The 16,048-nt window shown below is 50.0% G+C and overlaps 6 protein-coding genes across 6 annotated transcripts; 4 read left to right on the forward strand and 2 right to left on the reverse strand.

Moving 5' to 3' along the window:
* Positions 1-229: 229 nt before the first annotated feature.
* On the forward strand, positions 230-7,591 carry COCCADRAFT_39966 (uncharacterized protein; the record flags this gene model as incomplete). The annotated part of the gene is made up of 9 exons (XM_007717814.1): positions 230-946; positions 1,115-1,991; positions 2,024-2,223; positions 2,269-2,539; positions 2,579-3,576; positions 3,644-5,164; positions 5,792-6,142; positions 6,275-6,742; positions 6,890-7,591. 9 exons carry the CDS (start codon positions 230-232, stop codon positions 7,589-7,591), a joined length of 6,105 nt encoding a protein of 2,034 aa, XP_007716004.1.
* Positions 7,592-7,936: 345 nt separating this feature from the next.
* On the forward strand, positions 7,937-8,089 carry COCCADRAFT_105880 (uncharacterized protein; the record flags this gene model as incomplete). The annotated part of the gene is made up of 1 exon (XM_007717815.1): positions 7,937-8,089. One exon carries the CDS (start codon positions 7,937-7,939, stop codon positions 8,087-8,089), a length of 153 nt encoding a protein of 50 aa, XP_007716005.1.
* A 325-nt stretch (positions 8,090-8,414) lies between these two features.
* COCCADRAFT_105909 (uncharacterized protein) lies at positions 8,415-9,551 on the reverse strand (the record flags this gene model as incomplete). The annotated part of the gene is made up of 3 exons (XM_007717816.1): positions 8,415-8,964; positions 9,149-9,242; positions 9,311-9,551. 3 exons carry the CDS (start codon positions 9,549-9,551, stop codon positions 8,415-8,417), a joined length of 885 nt encoding a protein of 294 aa, XP_007716006.1.
* A 2,183-nt stretch (positions 9,552-11,734) lies between these two features.
* COCCADRAFT_105869 (uncharacterized protein) lies at positions 11,735-12,840 on the forward strand (the record flags this gene model as incomplete). The annotated part of the gene is made up of 3 exons (XM_007717817.1): positions 11,735-11,846; positions 11,897-12,146; positions 12,213-12,840. The coding sequence occupies 3 exons, from the start codon at positions 11,735-11,737 to the stop codon at positions 12,838-12,840; spliced, it is 990 nt and encodes a 329-aa protein (XP_007716007.1).
* A 254-nt stretch (positions 12,841-13,094) lies between these two features.
* Positions 13,095-14,907, reverse strand: COCCADRAFT_8140 (uncharacterized protein; the record flags this gene model as incomplete). Its single annotated transcript, XM_007717806.1, has 5 exons — positions 13,095-13,379; positions 13,458-14,203; positions 14,263-14,374; positions 14,432-14,492; positions 14,822-14,907. 5 exons carry the CDS (start codon positions 14,905-14,907, stop codon positions 13,095-13,097), a joined length of 1,290 nt encoding a protein of 429 aa, XP_007715996.1.
* A 253-nt stretch (positions 14,908-15,160) lies between these two features.
* Positions 15,161-15,782, forward strand: COCCADRAFT_8141 (uncharacterized protein; the record flags this gene model as incomplete). Its single annotated transcript, XM_007717807.1, has 4 exons — positions 15,161-15,229; positions 15,286-15,390; positions 15,447-15,531; positions 15,586-15,782. The coding sequence occupies 4 exons, from the start codon at positions 15,161-15,163 to the stop codon at positions 15,780-15,782; spliced, it is 456 nt and encodes a 151-aa protein (XP_007715997.1).
* Between the last annotated feature and the right edge of the window lie 266 nt (positions 15,783-16,048).

A 16,048-nucleotide genomic window follows, 5' to 3' on the forward strand; every position in this document is an offset into this window, starting at 1 on the left:
AGGCCATAGAGCCCGACAGTTTTGCTAGCAATGTTCGATAGCCATAATAGGAACTGCCTATGATTGATGGGATTGTGGTTGGTGTCTGATTCCTCTTGGCCGAGACCAAGTGTCACCAATACGATTCCTACGGATACAATCCTTTCCTCACCACCACATGTTTCTCCAGCACTAATCGTACCCCGCACATGAGCATCTTGCGTTGAATAGAGGGGACGCTCGATCGCGGATGCCTCCTTCGCGATATGATATTGCAACTCACTGCTCACCATTCGGCGGTGATGGGTTAATTCCCACTGAGCATGGGTACTTCATCGATGCTCACCCAGGGGAACTGGATACGTCTTTCTTCAGTTTTACCAAGGCTGAGCTGGAATACATTAATCCACATCAGCGTCACCTTCTGGAAGTTGTACACGAGTGCTTCGAGAGTGCGGGAGAAGCAAACTACCGTGGTGCAAACATCGGATGCTACGTTGGGTCGTTCAGCGACGATTGGAGGGAGACTCTCTTCCACGATATCCAAATGTACGGCAAGTACCCAGTAGCTATTGGAGAGGACTTTAGTGTTCCCAGCCGGATCTCGTTTGAGTATGACTTACGCGGACCGAGCATAAGTACCAGGACAGCGTGTTCTTCAGCACTGGTTGCCTTGACGCAGGCGTGTACCGCCATGTCGATGGGAGAGTGCGACGCGGCCATTGTGGCTGGCTGCCAGTTCATACTCACACCAACAATGAACGTTATCCTGTCAACACGAGGCATGTTGTCCAAGGACGGCTCGTGCAAGTCTTTTGACGCGGCCGCGGATGGCTATGGACGCGGAGAAGCCATTAATGCAGTGTACCTGAAGCTGTTGGCTGCAGCGCTGCGTGACCGGAACCCCATTCGCGGCATCATTCGCAGCAGCGCAGTCAACGATGACGGCAAGACGGCAGGTTTTAGTGTCCCCAGCACTTTGACGCAGGAAGCATTGATAAGGCAAGCGTATTGAATGGCCGGCATCGCCGACTGCTCTCAGACACCCTTTGTTGAATGCCACGGCACGGGAATCAAAGTGGGTGACCCGATCGAGGCGTCGACAATTGCTCGCCTCTACAACGAGAAGAAGCAGATCTTCATTGGCTCGGTCAAGCCTAACACGGGGCATTCGGAAGGTGCTTCGGGTCTGACATCGTTCATCAAGGCCATCTTGGCTGTTGAGAAGGGCATCATCCCGCCCAATATCCGTTTCGAGACACCCAATCCAAAGATTCCGTTCAAAGAAGGGGGCTTGACGGTGCCTACAGAACCCATTCCCTGGCCCCTAGACCGTCCCGTCCGAGTGGGCATCAACTCTTTCGGCATGGGAGGCGTAAATGCTCACACCGTCGTTGAATCGGCGAAGAACATTACTCATGCTCAATCTCCTAGTTCGGGCAGCTGTGGGCCTTCGTTACTGTTGTTTTCTGCAAACACCTCCGAGTCTCTCGTCAAGGTTGTGGAGAAGAACCACGCTTACCTACAAAAAAAGCCCCAGGCGGTCTCTGACCTCGCCTACACGTTGGCAGCCCGGAGGGTTCATCTGCCATTCCGTACGTACTCTATAGTCAAGAATGGAGAGATGGAAACGTTTTCCTCTTCTCGCGTGCCGGAACGGCGACCAGACATCGTCATGGTGTTCACCGGTCAAGGGGTTCAGTGGCCCGGGATGGGCGCTCGCCTATACGAGACGAACGCCAGGTTCAAGGAGTCACTGCTTCTCAGTGAGCGTGTTCTTGCAGAACTTCCAGAGGCCCCGAAATGGTGTCTAATAGAAGAGATCCACAATGGGGAATGTAGCAACATCCACAAAGCGCAGTACGCGCAGCCAGTTTGCACAGCTGTGCAGGTTGCACTGGTGGACGCACTGGCCGAGGTTAATGTAAAGCCTTCTGCGGTGGGCCATTCCTCCGGAGAGCTGGCGGCAGCGTATGCATCTGGAAGACTGACGGCGCGCGAGGCCATTAATTGTGCTTTTATCGAGGTTTGGTCTCAGCAGAAGTTGTGCGGGTCGGGGCAATGGCTGCCGTTGGTATGGGAAAGGCGGAGATCGAGCCATTCCTTGTACCTGGCGTTGTTGTTGCTTGTGAGAATTCACCGTCAAGTGTGACTATCTCAGGAAATCTCGACTCCGTCAATGAAGTGACCAGTGCCATCAAAACCGGTTCGACTGCGCTAGCACGCCAGCTCAAGGTCGACACTGTATACCACTCTTCGTACATGACATAGGTTGGCGGCAGGTACAAGTCCTTGTTGGACCGCTACCTAGGGAGCGGCACCGACTCATCGATTCCATTTGCCTCTTCGGTGGCCGGAGGGCTTGAACACATTACTCTGAACGCTGAGTACTGGCAGAGAAATCTGGAATGTCCGGTGCAGTTCAACCAAGCAGTTGGGGCAATTCTGGAGAGATTCAAGCAGCCCCTCTTCTTTCTCGAAGTAGGTCCTCACTCGGCCCTCTCGGGGCCTCTTCATCAGATATTCGATCACAAGTCCGTTACTCATGGCTATGGATCATGTCTTGTGAGATAGAAGCCCTGTTCTGAATCTTTCCTAGGCCTTGTGGGTCAGCTGTTTGCACAAGATCAGGCATTGCATATGGATGTGCTCACCGACCCGGACGGCACAGCGCAGGTCCTGGCGGATGCGCCGATGTACTCATGGGACCACTCCATGTCAAATGTGTATGCGCCACGAAGCATCAAAGAGTGGAAAAAGTCGCCATTCCCTCGACATGAGCTACTGGGGGCTAGGAATGTGTTCAGTACGGATGATCAACCATCTTGGCGCAACGTCCTCTTCTTCAAACATGTCCCTTGGCTCTTCGAGCACAAAGTGGCTGGAAATGCAGTGTTTCCTGCGGCAGGCTACATTGCAATGACAATTGAAGCGGTGCGGCAGGTTGGCGCAGGCGATGCGGGATATCAGATCCAAAACCTGCAACTCAGTCATGCCATGGTGCTGGACCGATACAACACGATTGAGATAATGACTTCGCTTTGGCGATGCGGCAGTTGGTACGATTTCACTATCAGCTCTCACAATGGCGTATCCTGGGTTGAGCATTGCTCAGGCCGGATCCGACGCGGAACCTCCTTCTCGAAGCCTCTGGAAGATAACTTCTCATCTGATCTTACTCGTTCCACTGATCCCGCCAAATGGTATCAGATCTTAGCCAAGACTGGGGTCGACTACGGAGCTAGCTTCCAGGGAGTCCGCTCGCTTCGGTCGTCGTCTTCACGTCTGTACTCGTCGGCCACGGTAGTCTCTACCGTCAAGGAGACTGTGTACTATCCGATTCATCCCACAAAAATGGATGCTTGTTTTCAGGGGGTCTATGCGGCATCGTACCAGGGACTTGAGTGGAAGATTGGCCAACTTCCTTTGCCGACCCGGTTCGGGAAGATCAATATCCTCGACTGCGTGTCCAACATGACCTGCAATGTATCAGCGCATTCGCTCAGGCGAGGCGCTTTAGGCGCAAGTGCCGAAGCATATGCAGCAGATGGCACGATGGTGATGACTCTGGAGGATACACTGATTCAGCCATTGGGGGTAGCCATTGGGGGTAACCACAGTGGATACCAATAGCGGGAGCAGTGCGACACTTCACTGGGGACAGGGAATTGACTTTGTTCCGTTGAGCAGCTTGGTTTCCTCGCCACCGGGTTGGACAGAGAATGCCATGATGCTAAGTCGCCTGACCAAAGCATGCATTGAAGACAGCTTGTCGCAGCTGGAGAAGCATGGGGTGACAAAGAGTGTTTCGCACCTTACAAAATACCACGATTGGCTGCGAGCACATGATTATGCCAGGTCTTCTGGTCTAGTGTTGAAGGAAATTGCTCAGCAGGCATCGAAAACCTCGATTGGGGCCTACGCTACGGCCATGGGCAGAGTCGTGGACAACATTGTTTCGTTGTGCAAGGGCGAAGTCGACCCAGTAGAGCTGCTTCTAAGCGACGATACACTATTGGAAATGTATGACTACTTGAACATGGTCAATCGGACTCCACTGTTCAGGACGCTCGGCCACCACCATCCAAGTCAACGGATCCTAGAGATTGGAGCAGGAACGGGCGGTACAACGGCCAAGATTCTTGGAGTGACTCAGTATTCTACATACACCTTTACTGATATCTCGGCCGCTTTCTTTCCGGCCGCCCGGTCGCGGTTCGAGATGTACCCTAACCTAATCTTCAAGACACTGGATATCACAAAGGATCCATTGAGCCAGGGATTCCTTCCGGAATCTTTCGATCTCATCGTTGCATCCAACGTGTTACACGCCACTCCGAGTCTCCGCGAAACACTGGTCAATGTGCGACGGCTTCTTCACCCTTACGGAAAGCTGCTTGTGGAAGAGCTTTGCGGAGACGTCAAGTACTCCAACATCATTACCGGCGTCCTGTCCGGGTGGTGGGCTGGTGAAGATGATAACCGGGCGGACGAGCCGTACATCAATCCCGAGAGGTGGGACGTGGAGATGCGGGCCGCGGGTTTCAACGGCCTGGACGGCCTCGCTTTTGATGTGGCTCCCCCACTTCAGGGCATGGCATACATGCTCACCAGTCCCAATACTAGCTCTGCTGATGCACTAGCATGGGATGAGTTGCAGAAAGGTCACGTCAGCCAAAACATCAATGGCATTCAGCCGAAGAACAGAGCCTCGCCTCATAGGACACTCAAATCCACAGTCCTTGTATCCGATTCAGGGTCCTCAGAAACCGCTATAGTCTTCCAAAAGCAGCTGCGGTCTCGTGGGCACGAGGTGACGCTTCAGAGCCTTGGAGAGTCGTTGGCTCCCTCATCAGATGTCATTGTCCTAGTGGATACTGCTCTACCGTTCTTCCACGATATCTCTGCTTCCAACCTATCTAAATTCCAAGACTTCTTGCGCGAGCTGCAGCGATCACACTCAGGGGCGCTTTGGGTGACTCGAAGCAGCCAGGTGGGGTGCAAAGACCCGCGTTATTCGCTGTCAATCGGCGTGGCTAGGACGTCTCGCACAGAGTTTGGCGTCGATCTCACTACGTGCGAGTTGGACACTGTAAATTATACTGCGGTGGCTCTAACGCTTGATGTGTTCGAGCAGTTTAGGAAACGTGTTGAGACCGAGACATATCTGCGCGAGATGGAATATGTAATCCACGAGAACTCGGTTCTGGTAGGGCGCATGCAGCCTTTCTCAATGCAGGGAGAGGTTGAAAACCCAGGACGTATGGCATTTATCAGGAGTGATTCGAGGCTTGTATTTGACTCTGACACGTCAAAGTGGGTAGTGCATGCACTACAGCGAACCCTCGGGCCAGATGAGGTTGAAATTGATGTTGATACAGCGGGTGTGAGCTATCTGGTATGTTTTTTTAATCCTTCACTAGCTGAGGGGCAGTGTTCGGTACTAATGGCTTCTCTTCACAGGATGTTCTCAATGCCGCAGAAATCGCTGCACCCTCTGGTAGTGGTCTGAGGGTTGACGCTGCCGGAACTGTGCGCCATGTTGGCTCCCACGTCACAGATCTCGCCCCCGGGGACCGAGTGATCGTGCTTGGGTCTGAATACTTCAGCACGTCCGTTACTGTGGCCAGGAAATGCTGCGCGCGAATCCTGAACGAGTTGTCGTTAAAGGATGCAAGCACAATACCCTTGGCCTTTGCTACTGCTATTCATTCTCTGATCGATGTCGGCCAGCTCAAGAAAAATCAGGTTAGTTACAATTATCTCTCCCCTACCATGATTATAACGTTATGCTGATGGATGGGCTTCTTAGACTGTGTTGATTCATTCAGCATCTGGAGGGGTGGGGAGCGCTGCTATCCAAATCAGTCAAATGATTGGAGCCGAAATCTACGTGACTGTCGGAAGTGACAAGAAAGCAGAAAGCTTGATGAAGACCTACGGAATCTCTCCGAATCGAATTTTCGATTCTCGTACCGGATCGTTTGTCCGTGGCATCAAGGACGCAACTAATGAGCGCGGGGTAGACTTAGTCTTGAACACGCTGTCCGGGGACCTTTTTGCGGCTTCATGCGAATGCGTTGGACCGGAGGGCAAGCTCATCAACCTCGTCAGAACAACAGGCAACAAAACTCGGATACCCTCGAAGTTACTTCTGAACAATGTGTCACTCATCACAATTAACATCCTTAACCAATTGAAGAGAGATGAAGCAGACGACGCCCCTGGACCATTACCCGCTCGAATCATGGACCTCTATTCTCAGGGACAAATTTGACCATTGACCATTGCAGAGACGTTTTCTGCACGCGATGTTCAGCAGTGTCTCAGGTCCATGGAAGCTAGAGAGCATATTGGCAAAATGTTGTTGTCCATGGGTGAGTCTGAGGGGTTGCCGCAGTCTTCGCATCGGTTTTCCACCATGAGGTTCAAGAGTGATGCATCCTACCTACTCGTTGGAGGTCTCGGCGGACTGGGTCGTGGTCTCGTGCGGTGGATGGCTGAGCACGGTGCAGCACACTTTGTGTTTTTATCACGCAGTCCTGGAGCTGAGGCGCACAAAGAGCTATTTTGCGAGCTGGAAAGAAAAGGGTGCGCCGTGACGGTGGTCCAGGGAGATGTTTCCAGTCTTGTGGACGTGGAAAAAGCCATTTCTGCATCACCAGAACAGCTCAAGGGCATTTTCAACCTATCCATTGTGTTGCAGGACGGGTCGCTGCTAACTATGTCTCTGGCTGGCTGGAAGGCCGTGACGCAACCCAAGGTTCAGGGCACGTAGAATCTGCATACTGCGTCTCGACAAGTAGATCTGGATTTCTTTTTACTATTCAGCTCCATGTGCGGTATCATTGGGATGCCGTGACAAGCCAACTACTCGGCGGGAAATACTTTTATGGATGCTTTCGTGCAGTATCGACACAGCCAAAGCCTGCCTGCGTCAGCTATTGATGTGGGGGCCGTCGAGGGAATTGGCTGGACTGCGGAAAACACAAAGACTCTAGAACGATCGAAGTGGCTCGAGAGTGCAGTCATGTCGCAGCAGGAGCTGTTCCAGGCCGTCACACTAGCCATCCTTGGATCCGACGCCGCGAAAGATGCAAATAAAGACCCCAGCCCAGTGTTTGTTGAGCCATCGCAGCTCATCACTGAGTTCCGCATGACGCCGGCTTTGAACGAAGCGTTCCGTGGCAAGGCTACCTTTTTGGATCGTCGGCTGGCGACCTACTCCAACCGGGATTCCGCAGCCCATGGCGTCGATGCTAGTGGTGCTGGCACCGTTGGAGATGCTCTGAGGGGCTTCATCGCCACGCTGCCGGCCAACGTTGACAAGTTAGATGACCCCAACACGAGCAAATTCATCGCGAGGGAGATTGCAGCTTGGGTCTTTGATCTTCTTCTGAAGCCCATTCAGGATGATGACGAGATCGATCTCGCCCACTCGTTTGTCGACATTGGATTGGACAGCCTGGCAGCCGTCGAGCTGCGCAGCTGGTGGAAGGCAACTTTGGGCCTGGACATCAGCGTATTGGAGATCGTTTCGTTTGCAAACTTGGCTGCCATGGGTGATCATGCAACCAAGGGGTTAAGGGCAAAGTTTACATCTGCTTCTTAAGGGGTTCGCGCATGCTTCGCACAAGAACTGCTGTTCAGTTTAGGAAGGCTTTAGTGTAAGTTAGTGAGAGACTGAAGATTAAACAACTCAATGCTTGCCCTCGTCGAACATTTTCTTTGGTTGAGGAGGTTGATATTCCAAGCTTGGTTGGACGTGGTTCACCATTTGTGATACCTGTTCAATGATCAGAGGTAGATAGTTGATCATCAAGCTTATCCCCACGTATTCCCAAACTTAGCCCATACTACAAGGCGGGCCGCTACCATTACTGAGGTGCCGCTTGCGTGTCGGCCAAAGCCGACGTCGTTCCGTGTGTTTTGGCTCCAACATGGTGCAACTTAAGCAATGCGGTCCTGGTTTGACTTTATTCTAAGCATCGGGACTCTACCAAGGTATTCACATGAACAATGGACGCTATCACTACGCATGACCATATTGCAACTCTACTCAGTGCCGCAAGATCGACCCGCCATATATTCGTGGCCATATTCACTATAAATACTCTACCGGTCGTAAGCACCATGAGCGGCCACTATGATTGTCACGATTAACATAGTGATCATAGTTTAGTAGGGTAGATGATAGACCCTTTTGAGTATAGATTTACTATTGATTATCACTAATAGTTATCATTATCATTGTAGTAAGAAGTGAATAGAGGTATTTAGTTCCAAATTAAAAGATACTAAAGAGATTATATAGACTTTTCTTCATATCTTTAATGCGTAAAATACAAGATTTAATCTATTACTTTATGTCGGATAGCATTAGAAGTAGAGAAAGAAGCATTCTAGAAAGGAAAAACTTATACTATCTATCCTCTTTAGTAGGTATAGCATAACAGGTCGTTCTCTGTGGTCATAATAGCGGAGACAGGCAGATCGTCTGCCAGTTTCATAAAGGGCATAACGTCGGTGAGAGCAGCGGGAGGATCCACAGGAGCCACCTCACCAGGGGGGAGGGGGCGGCCACCAGCGCCTGGAGTGATTTCGCGTTTGCCAGCATATTCGGTGTTGCGGACTGACGGGTTACCCTGCTGCCATAACCACCACAGGCGATCGACTTGGGCATGGTGCAAAAAGAACAATGGCTCATTGGGTGACGAAGAGGGACCCATGTCGCCCATTTTGCCACCAACTGCGCTATGGATGGAGCCATGTGGCCGGTTCTCGAGTTCGAACTCAAATTCAACGAAGGTATCTAGAGCGTTAATGGTGGCGATAGCCTCGGGTGTGTAGGCCGAGCTACGCATAGTTCCGGGTCGAGAGGTGCCGTCGAAGAAGTCGCGCGATAAGCAGTGCGGTGCATATTCTGTCAGGACATAGGCCGAGCGTATGTCCTTGAAGGGCCCGTCGGTCAGGCATTTCCATTCCCTATTATGAGCATCGGCTGTTTTTTCAGTCTTGTTACCGCCATTGCGGCCAAATCCGTGTTCGGCATCCCATATATCAGACCCAGCTACATCTGCGACATCGAGGGTCCAATCCCAGTACCTGTCGTTTGTGTCAGGCAAATTCCCTTTTGTTCACATCACGTATGGATCTCACCAAAACTTACACCATGGGGCCTGTGTAACCACAGCCATTAAGTTGCTTCTCGTAAAGATTCACGAAGTATCTGTGCCAGGGCAGGAACTGGGCGACATAGTGAACTGTAGAAAAGGTTTAGCTGGGAAGCTATCCGGATACTTGTTGGGTCATCTCCAATTCAATTACATACTCTCTGTGTTGAGTTGAGTGTGCACGTAGACAAAGTCATCGTATAAGGTTGTGCTCAGGCCGAGCATTGAGGGCTTGGTGGTCAGGCATTTGACGGCATCCGTATACTGCTTGCGGGCGACGTTGTCTAGGGTACGGAACTCGACACGCTTAACGGGATTCGTACATTTAGTCGCCTCTTGACGCGGAAGCACGCGCGCTGCAGTGAAGCCCGCAATGAGTAAGATGTTACACAGATGCATGCTTATCGGGTTGCAGTAATCTGTCGTGAACCCGAAAATTATTTAGAGTAGCTCAAGTGATAAATGGATAAGACCGATCGATTAAGCAGCTACTTCAAGATGAGAAACAAGGAACGAATGTAAGACAAATAACGCCGCGAGATGGATGCTATACATGGACGGCGATGCTCAACCTCTTTATGTGTTTTTCATATTCTAATCTCGTATCTCGTCCAGTTTTCTTTTTCGCGAAGCATCATTGACTGGATTGTTCCACCAAGGCTCTAATAGTCTGCATGATCAAAGCTTCTCAATCCTTTCTCGTGTTGTCGAACGCTCAATCTCGCTTGGCATATCGTCTGATTGGCGTTTGGGAAAGGTGTACTCCAGGATGTTGAACACAATAAGCGGCAGTTGCCAGAGCAGGTACGAGTTTAGTGCAGATACGGGACACAGCCAAACTCACTGTGCAGATCTTAGTTCCATATGCAACTTGAGTCATTATACTTGCAACATGTAAAATGCCCATTTGTGGCAAGAGAGATCTCTAAATTTAGATTTTAGAAAAAGGGACTGTCATATTTGCGCACTCACTGCTCTAACTCGCTGAATGAACTGCCGCTAAAATCATGAAATTCCATTGTGATATAACTATTGCAGAATTAATTATATGGGTCACTGGTAAAGGGGTCACACAGGCCGAGGTAGCGTGTAATATCCCTAATTTAAGGAATGACACCTATACTATATGTTGTATCGTTGATATCATAGTTATAAAGAAAACTTTAGTTTTTCTCTGCAATAAGTTAGGTAGGGAGAGAGTCACCTGAACAAGAGCATGATGATCATTTTAGCGTCTCCACAGCACAAACTTTGCGCCATGTGCCCCAGTACATCCACGCGACTCGTCGTATTTTTGGTGGGAGTGGGATGGGGCCGAAACCTTGCTGATCTCTTGCGACCATTCTATACATAGCAGGAAGCGAAGAGCGCTTTGTTTTCGGGAAGTCGCTTGATGCATTCGTGTGCGGAAGAAGTGAGGTTACATTAGCATGTGTGAAGCAGGGGGGTAGTGTTGCTGAGCACTAACAATCGCGCGAAATCTGGCCGAAAATCAGAGCACATATGTATCCTCTCGGTCACCAAAATCCTCAGGTTCCTTTGTATGCCGAGCTACGTCGCTCCTTTAACGCAAACCCGTATCGTTCATCATCTACCCTTGTGGCCTTCTCGTTCGAGTTCAATGTCCTTTTTTTCAAGCACGCCATTACATCTATCCAACGTACTCCTTAACTATACAGAGCAAGACTCAGGCATTGAAATTTTCTCACACGCGCACCTAATTCGTCTTCTCTAGTGGACACATTATGATTCCAGTTTGAGAGGATATATATGTGCCCTGGGTGCTTCTTTGCTAAGAGAGTAACTAAGACTATTCCTACAAGGTCACTCTCAAGGTTTGATATTGATATACCGCCGGGTAGACTGATAGAGGCCCGTATCAGTGTTTTATCACAGATTTATGTCATTTGGAAATAACAAAGAAGATTACGCTGGAAAGAGTAATAGTTTGGAACTGTGAAAGCATAGATAGTTGTGATCCAGACTAAGTAGCGGATACACGAAAGGCGTGTTCTGCACGTACATATGGTGTATTTGCACGTCTGATTAGACACCTTGTTCCCATTCAACCCTATTTTGACTATTGAGAGATCCGGGCTGTCAGTAGATTGGTGAACCCGAGCCACCTTTACTACGAGATATCAACACCATCACAATATTATTTTGAATTTTACCTAGATAAGATCAACAAGCTACCTCTACATGTTCCATTCCGACGTGCATATAAAATAAAATACCACTAGTAGTGTTGCAGCAGCAGTAAAGGCTTCAAGCGCGCTTTATATTTTCGGCGCTGGGCGACTTTATCTCCGACTTCATCGGTCGACTGAAAGCCTGGCACCGTTGATAGGATATTTCAAGCAACCTGGTGTTGACGCCAAGTAAATAGGGAAAGAGCTAGATTTATGGCCGGTCGAACTTTGACGGACCAATGCCACACCTACGGAGTATAAGAGCACATCAGTGCTGATAAATCGGAAATAGGCATATCTCTCAATCTCAACCACATTTCATCGGGCGTTCTTTGTGTTCTATACCCATCATTCTATACCGTCGAACTCCTTGTTAGTGAATTGATCGGCATGTCTACCGTAGTTGCAGTTGCCGGCGGAACCGGCGGTCTCGGCCATGCTATTATCGACGCCCTGAGGTCAGATGGAAGGTACGAAGTCCTTGTTCTGAGCCGAAAGGTATGTTTGTTTCCTCTTCCTTCTAATCTCCAGCCCCATTCTATACTCACCTAGATTCCATTATACAGGCGAATCCAAAATTCGAAGAGGACAACAAGATTCGCGTTCTCAATGCGAACAATTACTCCGATGCCGACCAGCTCAAGACTTTACTTGAACAGAATAGAGTTTCAGCAGTGATCTCAATCTTCAATGGTCCTTTGGGTTCCCAAGAAGAGCTGAATCTTATTGAAGCCGCTGAGCGTTCGAGTACAACCAAGAGACTCATACCTAGCTTATTCAGCGGCTTGCCCTTTACTGACGAGTAAGTTCAATATCTTTAACTCTAGTTCTTATACGCGTCATAGTAGCTAATTACGTCGGTAATCAGACACGCTGAAAACCCTGTTTTAGCCTTACACGTAGCCGGTTACAAGAGAATAACTGAAGCACTTGGCCAGACATCACTAGAGTTTGCAGTGATCCACCCAGGCGTTTTCATGGACTATTACGTTCCGCTCCCCACACACGTGACAGTTCTACCAATCGTCGTATCCCTATCCGCTAAATACGCTGCGATACCAGGTTCTGGGAATGTTCCAGTATCGTTTACACATACTTCCTCAACCGGCAAGTACCTGTCGCATCTTCTGGCTAAACCTCCAGGGACATGGCAGAAACGGTACTTCATTTCAGAGGATAATCGAACTTGGAACGAGGTTGTTGCATTGGCAGAGAAACACATGGGAGTAAAATTTGAAGTCGTGTATGATAGTTCAGAAAAGACAAGCAGGGGGGAAGTGAGTGAAATGCCGGGAATAGAGGTTCTTTACGAGTCGTTTGGGGGTGGGGAAGAAGCGAAACGGTTTGTGATGGGGTGGCTTACAGGGTATGCTCAGTGGATGGAGAAAGGACATTTCTGCTATCAGGAGGGGCCTCTCTTAAGTGAGGAGTTCAGCGATGTAATTGAAAAGCTAACTTTCAAGAAGGCGTGGGAGATGGCGGGAAGGAGTGCTTAGAACCAGTGTATCTATATCTTCATGCTAGTACTAAGAGAAGTCACGCCTTTAGCCATATGTCATTGTCTTTACACTACTATATCTACTAACTACTTTGTTATCGTGAGCGACTTGGCGGGGTACTTGGGGCGAAGAGCACAAGGGTGAAAGCAGAATGACTACAGTAACGAAAGAAATAACATATATCATTCCGAAGACACTATTATTCATCAAAGTGAGTTGCAGAATACCTAACATACGCATCCCCACCATGCTCAACTATCTTGAGTCTTCTGCAGGATAACCCTAATCATCTCATTGCCGAGCTTAGTTGCCTCGGGAAACCTGGGCTCAAAGTATTTTTGAATCTGTTCAAACTTATCCCTGTAGCCATCAAAGTTGCCTAGGATAACACGCGAGCTCCAATCTCTGGCTGCGAAAGTAAATTCGAGGTCATCGGCGCGGAACGTGTTGTCATCAACGGCCGTGTCAATGGCTTCTTCGAGTAGAGCAGGGTTGCAGAAGAGATACTCGGTGATTCCGAGCCACATGCGCGAGGGCTAAAAATGCAGTGGTCAGTGAACCAAGGAAAGTTCATGTATGTTTTGTCGAGTTTCAAAAAAATGGTTGGTTCTTACCGGCGTGGAGCAAATCATGTGGTCATAGGGCACTATGCCCAGCTTCCACCAACAGTCTACCATGGCGAGCAAGCTTAGGTGGTTATTTTTCAGCTTCTTCTCTGGAATTGTGCCTAGGGCAAACTTGTCAAGCAGGTCATCTCGGAGCAATAGCTTCTTGCCACTTGCATTGTCGCCAAATACAGCTTTACGCGCAGCATGCACACGTTCGCGTAGTTCATCCCGCTGCCCAGCGAGCATAAGCTTGAACAGTTCAGTGACTGATTCAGCATACTGCTTGATCTGCCTCTTGGCATCTGGATTGAGAATTGCCAGTCCAGCATAGACGTGCCATTTGTTGGAATAGATGCGGAGAGTGATGTTCATCTTGACATTTTCGATACCACCAACGTAACGGGAGCTGTCCCACGGGTACTGGTTGTTGGCATACCATGCGCCACCCATACTCAAAAAAGCGGCGTGTGTTACTGCTTGCGTATCCGCTGTGATGCGATCGTGTTGCTCAGCACTAAGGTAGACGTGCTTGGAGCCAAGGCAGGACATGATATTCTCCACAAAAGCAAATTCATCATCCGAGGCGCGGTACTTGATCAACACCAACGGTTGGCCTTTCGGATCTATACCAGGCCCATGTAGGGAGTGCACGGAGACGATGCTGACATCCTTGGGAAGGTGCTTGTTAAAAGCATCCATTTCTGGGGTCTTGCATGAGGTTTGCCCGCCAACTATGGCGCCAACCTTGGTAGCTATACGCAAGACAGGTCAGTTTTGGATAATGTCAGCAGCAGCAGGAGCATCGGCATACAAGGACCAAAGGCCTTCACGACCGCATCGATATTCTTGGCCTCAACGCTGTAAATGATGTAGTCGCTGCACCGAGACACAAGATGGCCGTTTTGCATGATTTCCACTTTAGGCTGGCACAGTCTCAGCATGAATTCATTCATTGAGTTTATATAAAAGTGCTATCCTACAAAGTCCTTAAACTCTTCTACTAATGAATCAAACTTATCCGGGAGGTCGCAAGCGTGGACCCTTGAGAGGCATCGAATTAGCAAAGTTGATCAAGGCAGCAATCTGTGAGCAACTGGTTAGCAAAGTTCGTGCGACAAGTATGAACTAAGCGGATGGGAGTTGGTGTAGTTCAGAGTTGTATAAAGTTAGGTAGCGAGAATTCACATCATGGACGACGCCGTGGCCAGATGCTGAAAACCAAGACGGCAACAGCGCGGACACGACGCCGTACTCGAGCCAAATGCACTCACGGTCATCATAACAGGGGGGGGAGGGGAGTGAAAGAGGTTGTGACTTACCAATTGCAAAACCAGTCGAGCGAGGACTATGGCACGCGCGAATGCACTCACTTCCATCCAGCGCTGCTTAGGCGTCGAGCATACATCTTGCCCATGTCGCCCATGCCAATGAGGCCAACACTCTTGCCGTCTTGCATGGTTGCAGTGGTGTCGCACGCTCCTGTGCGTGGGTGGGCGTGTTGGTGTTCAGCCCATGGCGAAAAGTAGAGGCAAGAGCTGAAGGCGTCTCACGGCTGATAGAGAAAAGTTAGGTCGGCGTCTTGGCGCGCTAACAGCGGCGTTACGTTCCTCCGCACACAAGCGATTTCCACCCACCAGAAAGTTCGTCTTTGCAGTCGCCGACAGCATCACGAATCCGCCAGTCACGCCCAGATCGTAATTACCGCCAACATGCCTCCCAAGCAGAAGGTCGCCCGCGCTCCCCAGGAGAACATCCAGCTCGGACCCCAGGTCCGCGAGGTTCGTCATGGCGAGACAATTGCAAACAGCAGCAGCATGAATTGACCATCTTGTAGGGTGAGCTCGTCTTCGGTGTTGCCCGTATCTTCGCCTCGTTCAACGACACCTTCGTCCACATCACCGATCTGTCTGGCCGCGAAACCATCTCCCGTGTCACCGGTGTAAGTGCGCCCAAAACGCAATCGCTATATGCGACAGTCGCTGATCAGTACAACAGGGCATGAAGGTCAAGGCCGACCGTGACGAGAGCTCTCCCTACGCCGCCATGTTGGCAGCCCAGGATGTCGCCGCTCGCTGCAAGGGTAAGTCGGGCCATTTCGAGGGGTTACTTTTTTGCACAGACTAAACATATGCAGAACTCGGAATCACCGCTCTCCACGTCAAGATCCGAGCTACTGGTGGTAACGGCACCAAGACCCCCGGCCCCGGTGCCCAGTCCGCTCTCCGCGCTCTTGCCCGTGCTGGCATGCGCATTGGACGTATCGAGGACGTCACCCCTACCCCATCCGACTCGACCAGGAGAAAGGGTGGTCGCCGTGGTCGTCGTCTCTGAGCGTATGCGCGCAAGTGGCTCTCAGTGGTGGAATATGGCATGGCATGGTTTGCACGATTTATGGTTTCATGACCACAATAAAGTCGCGGGGAACGGCGAAACTGCCTGGTCTCCATGTTGAACTTGGCTTCTCGTGCGAGAGATAGTCGAGCTAAATCAACAGAATCCTTTTTAGTTTGAAAAGGCTTCCCGACAATGAAGTGCTATTGCTGTGTTGATCAAAAAAAAGGTGTTCATTTATACATTACGATTACGACTTTGTACTG

The sequence above is a fragment of the Bipolaris zeicola genome (genome assembly GCF_000523435.1).
Source record: "Bipolaris zeicola 26-R-13 unplaced genomic scaffold scaffold_197, whole genome shotgun sequence".
NCBI lineage: Eukaryota > Fungi > Ascomycota > Dothideomycetes > Pleosporales > Pleosporaceae > Bipolaris > Bipolaris zeicola.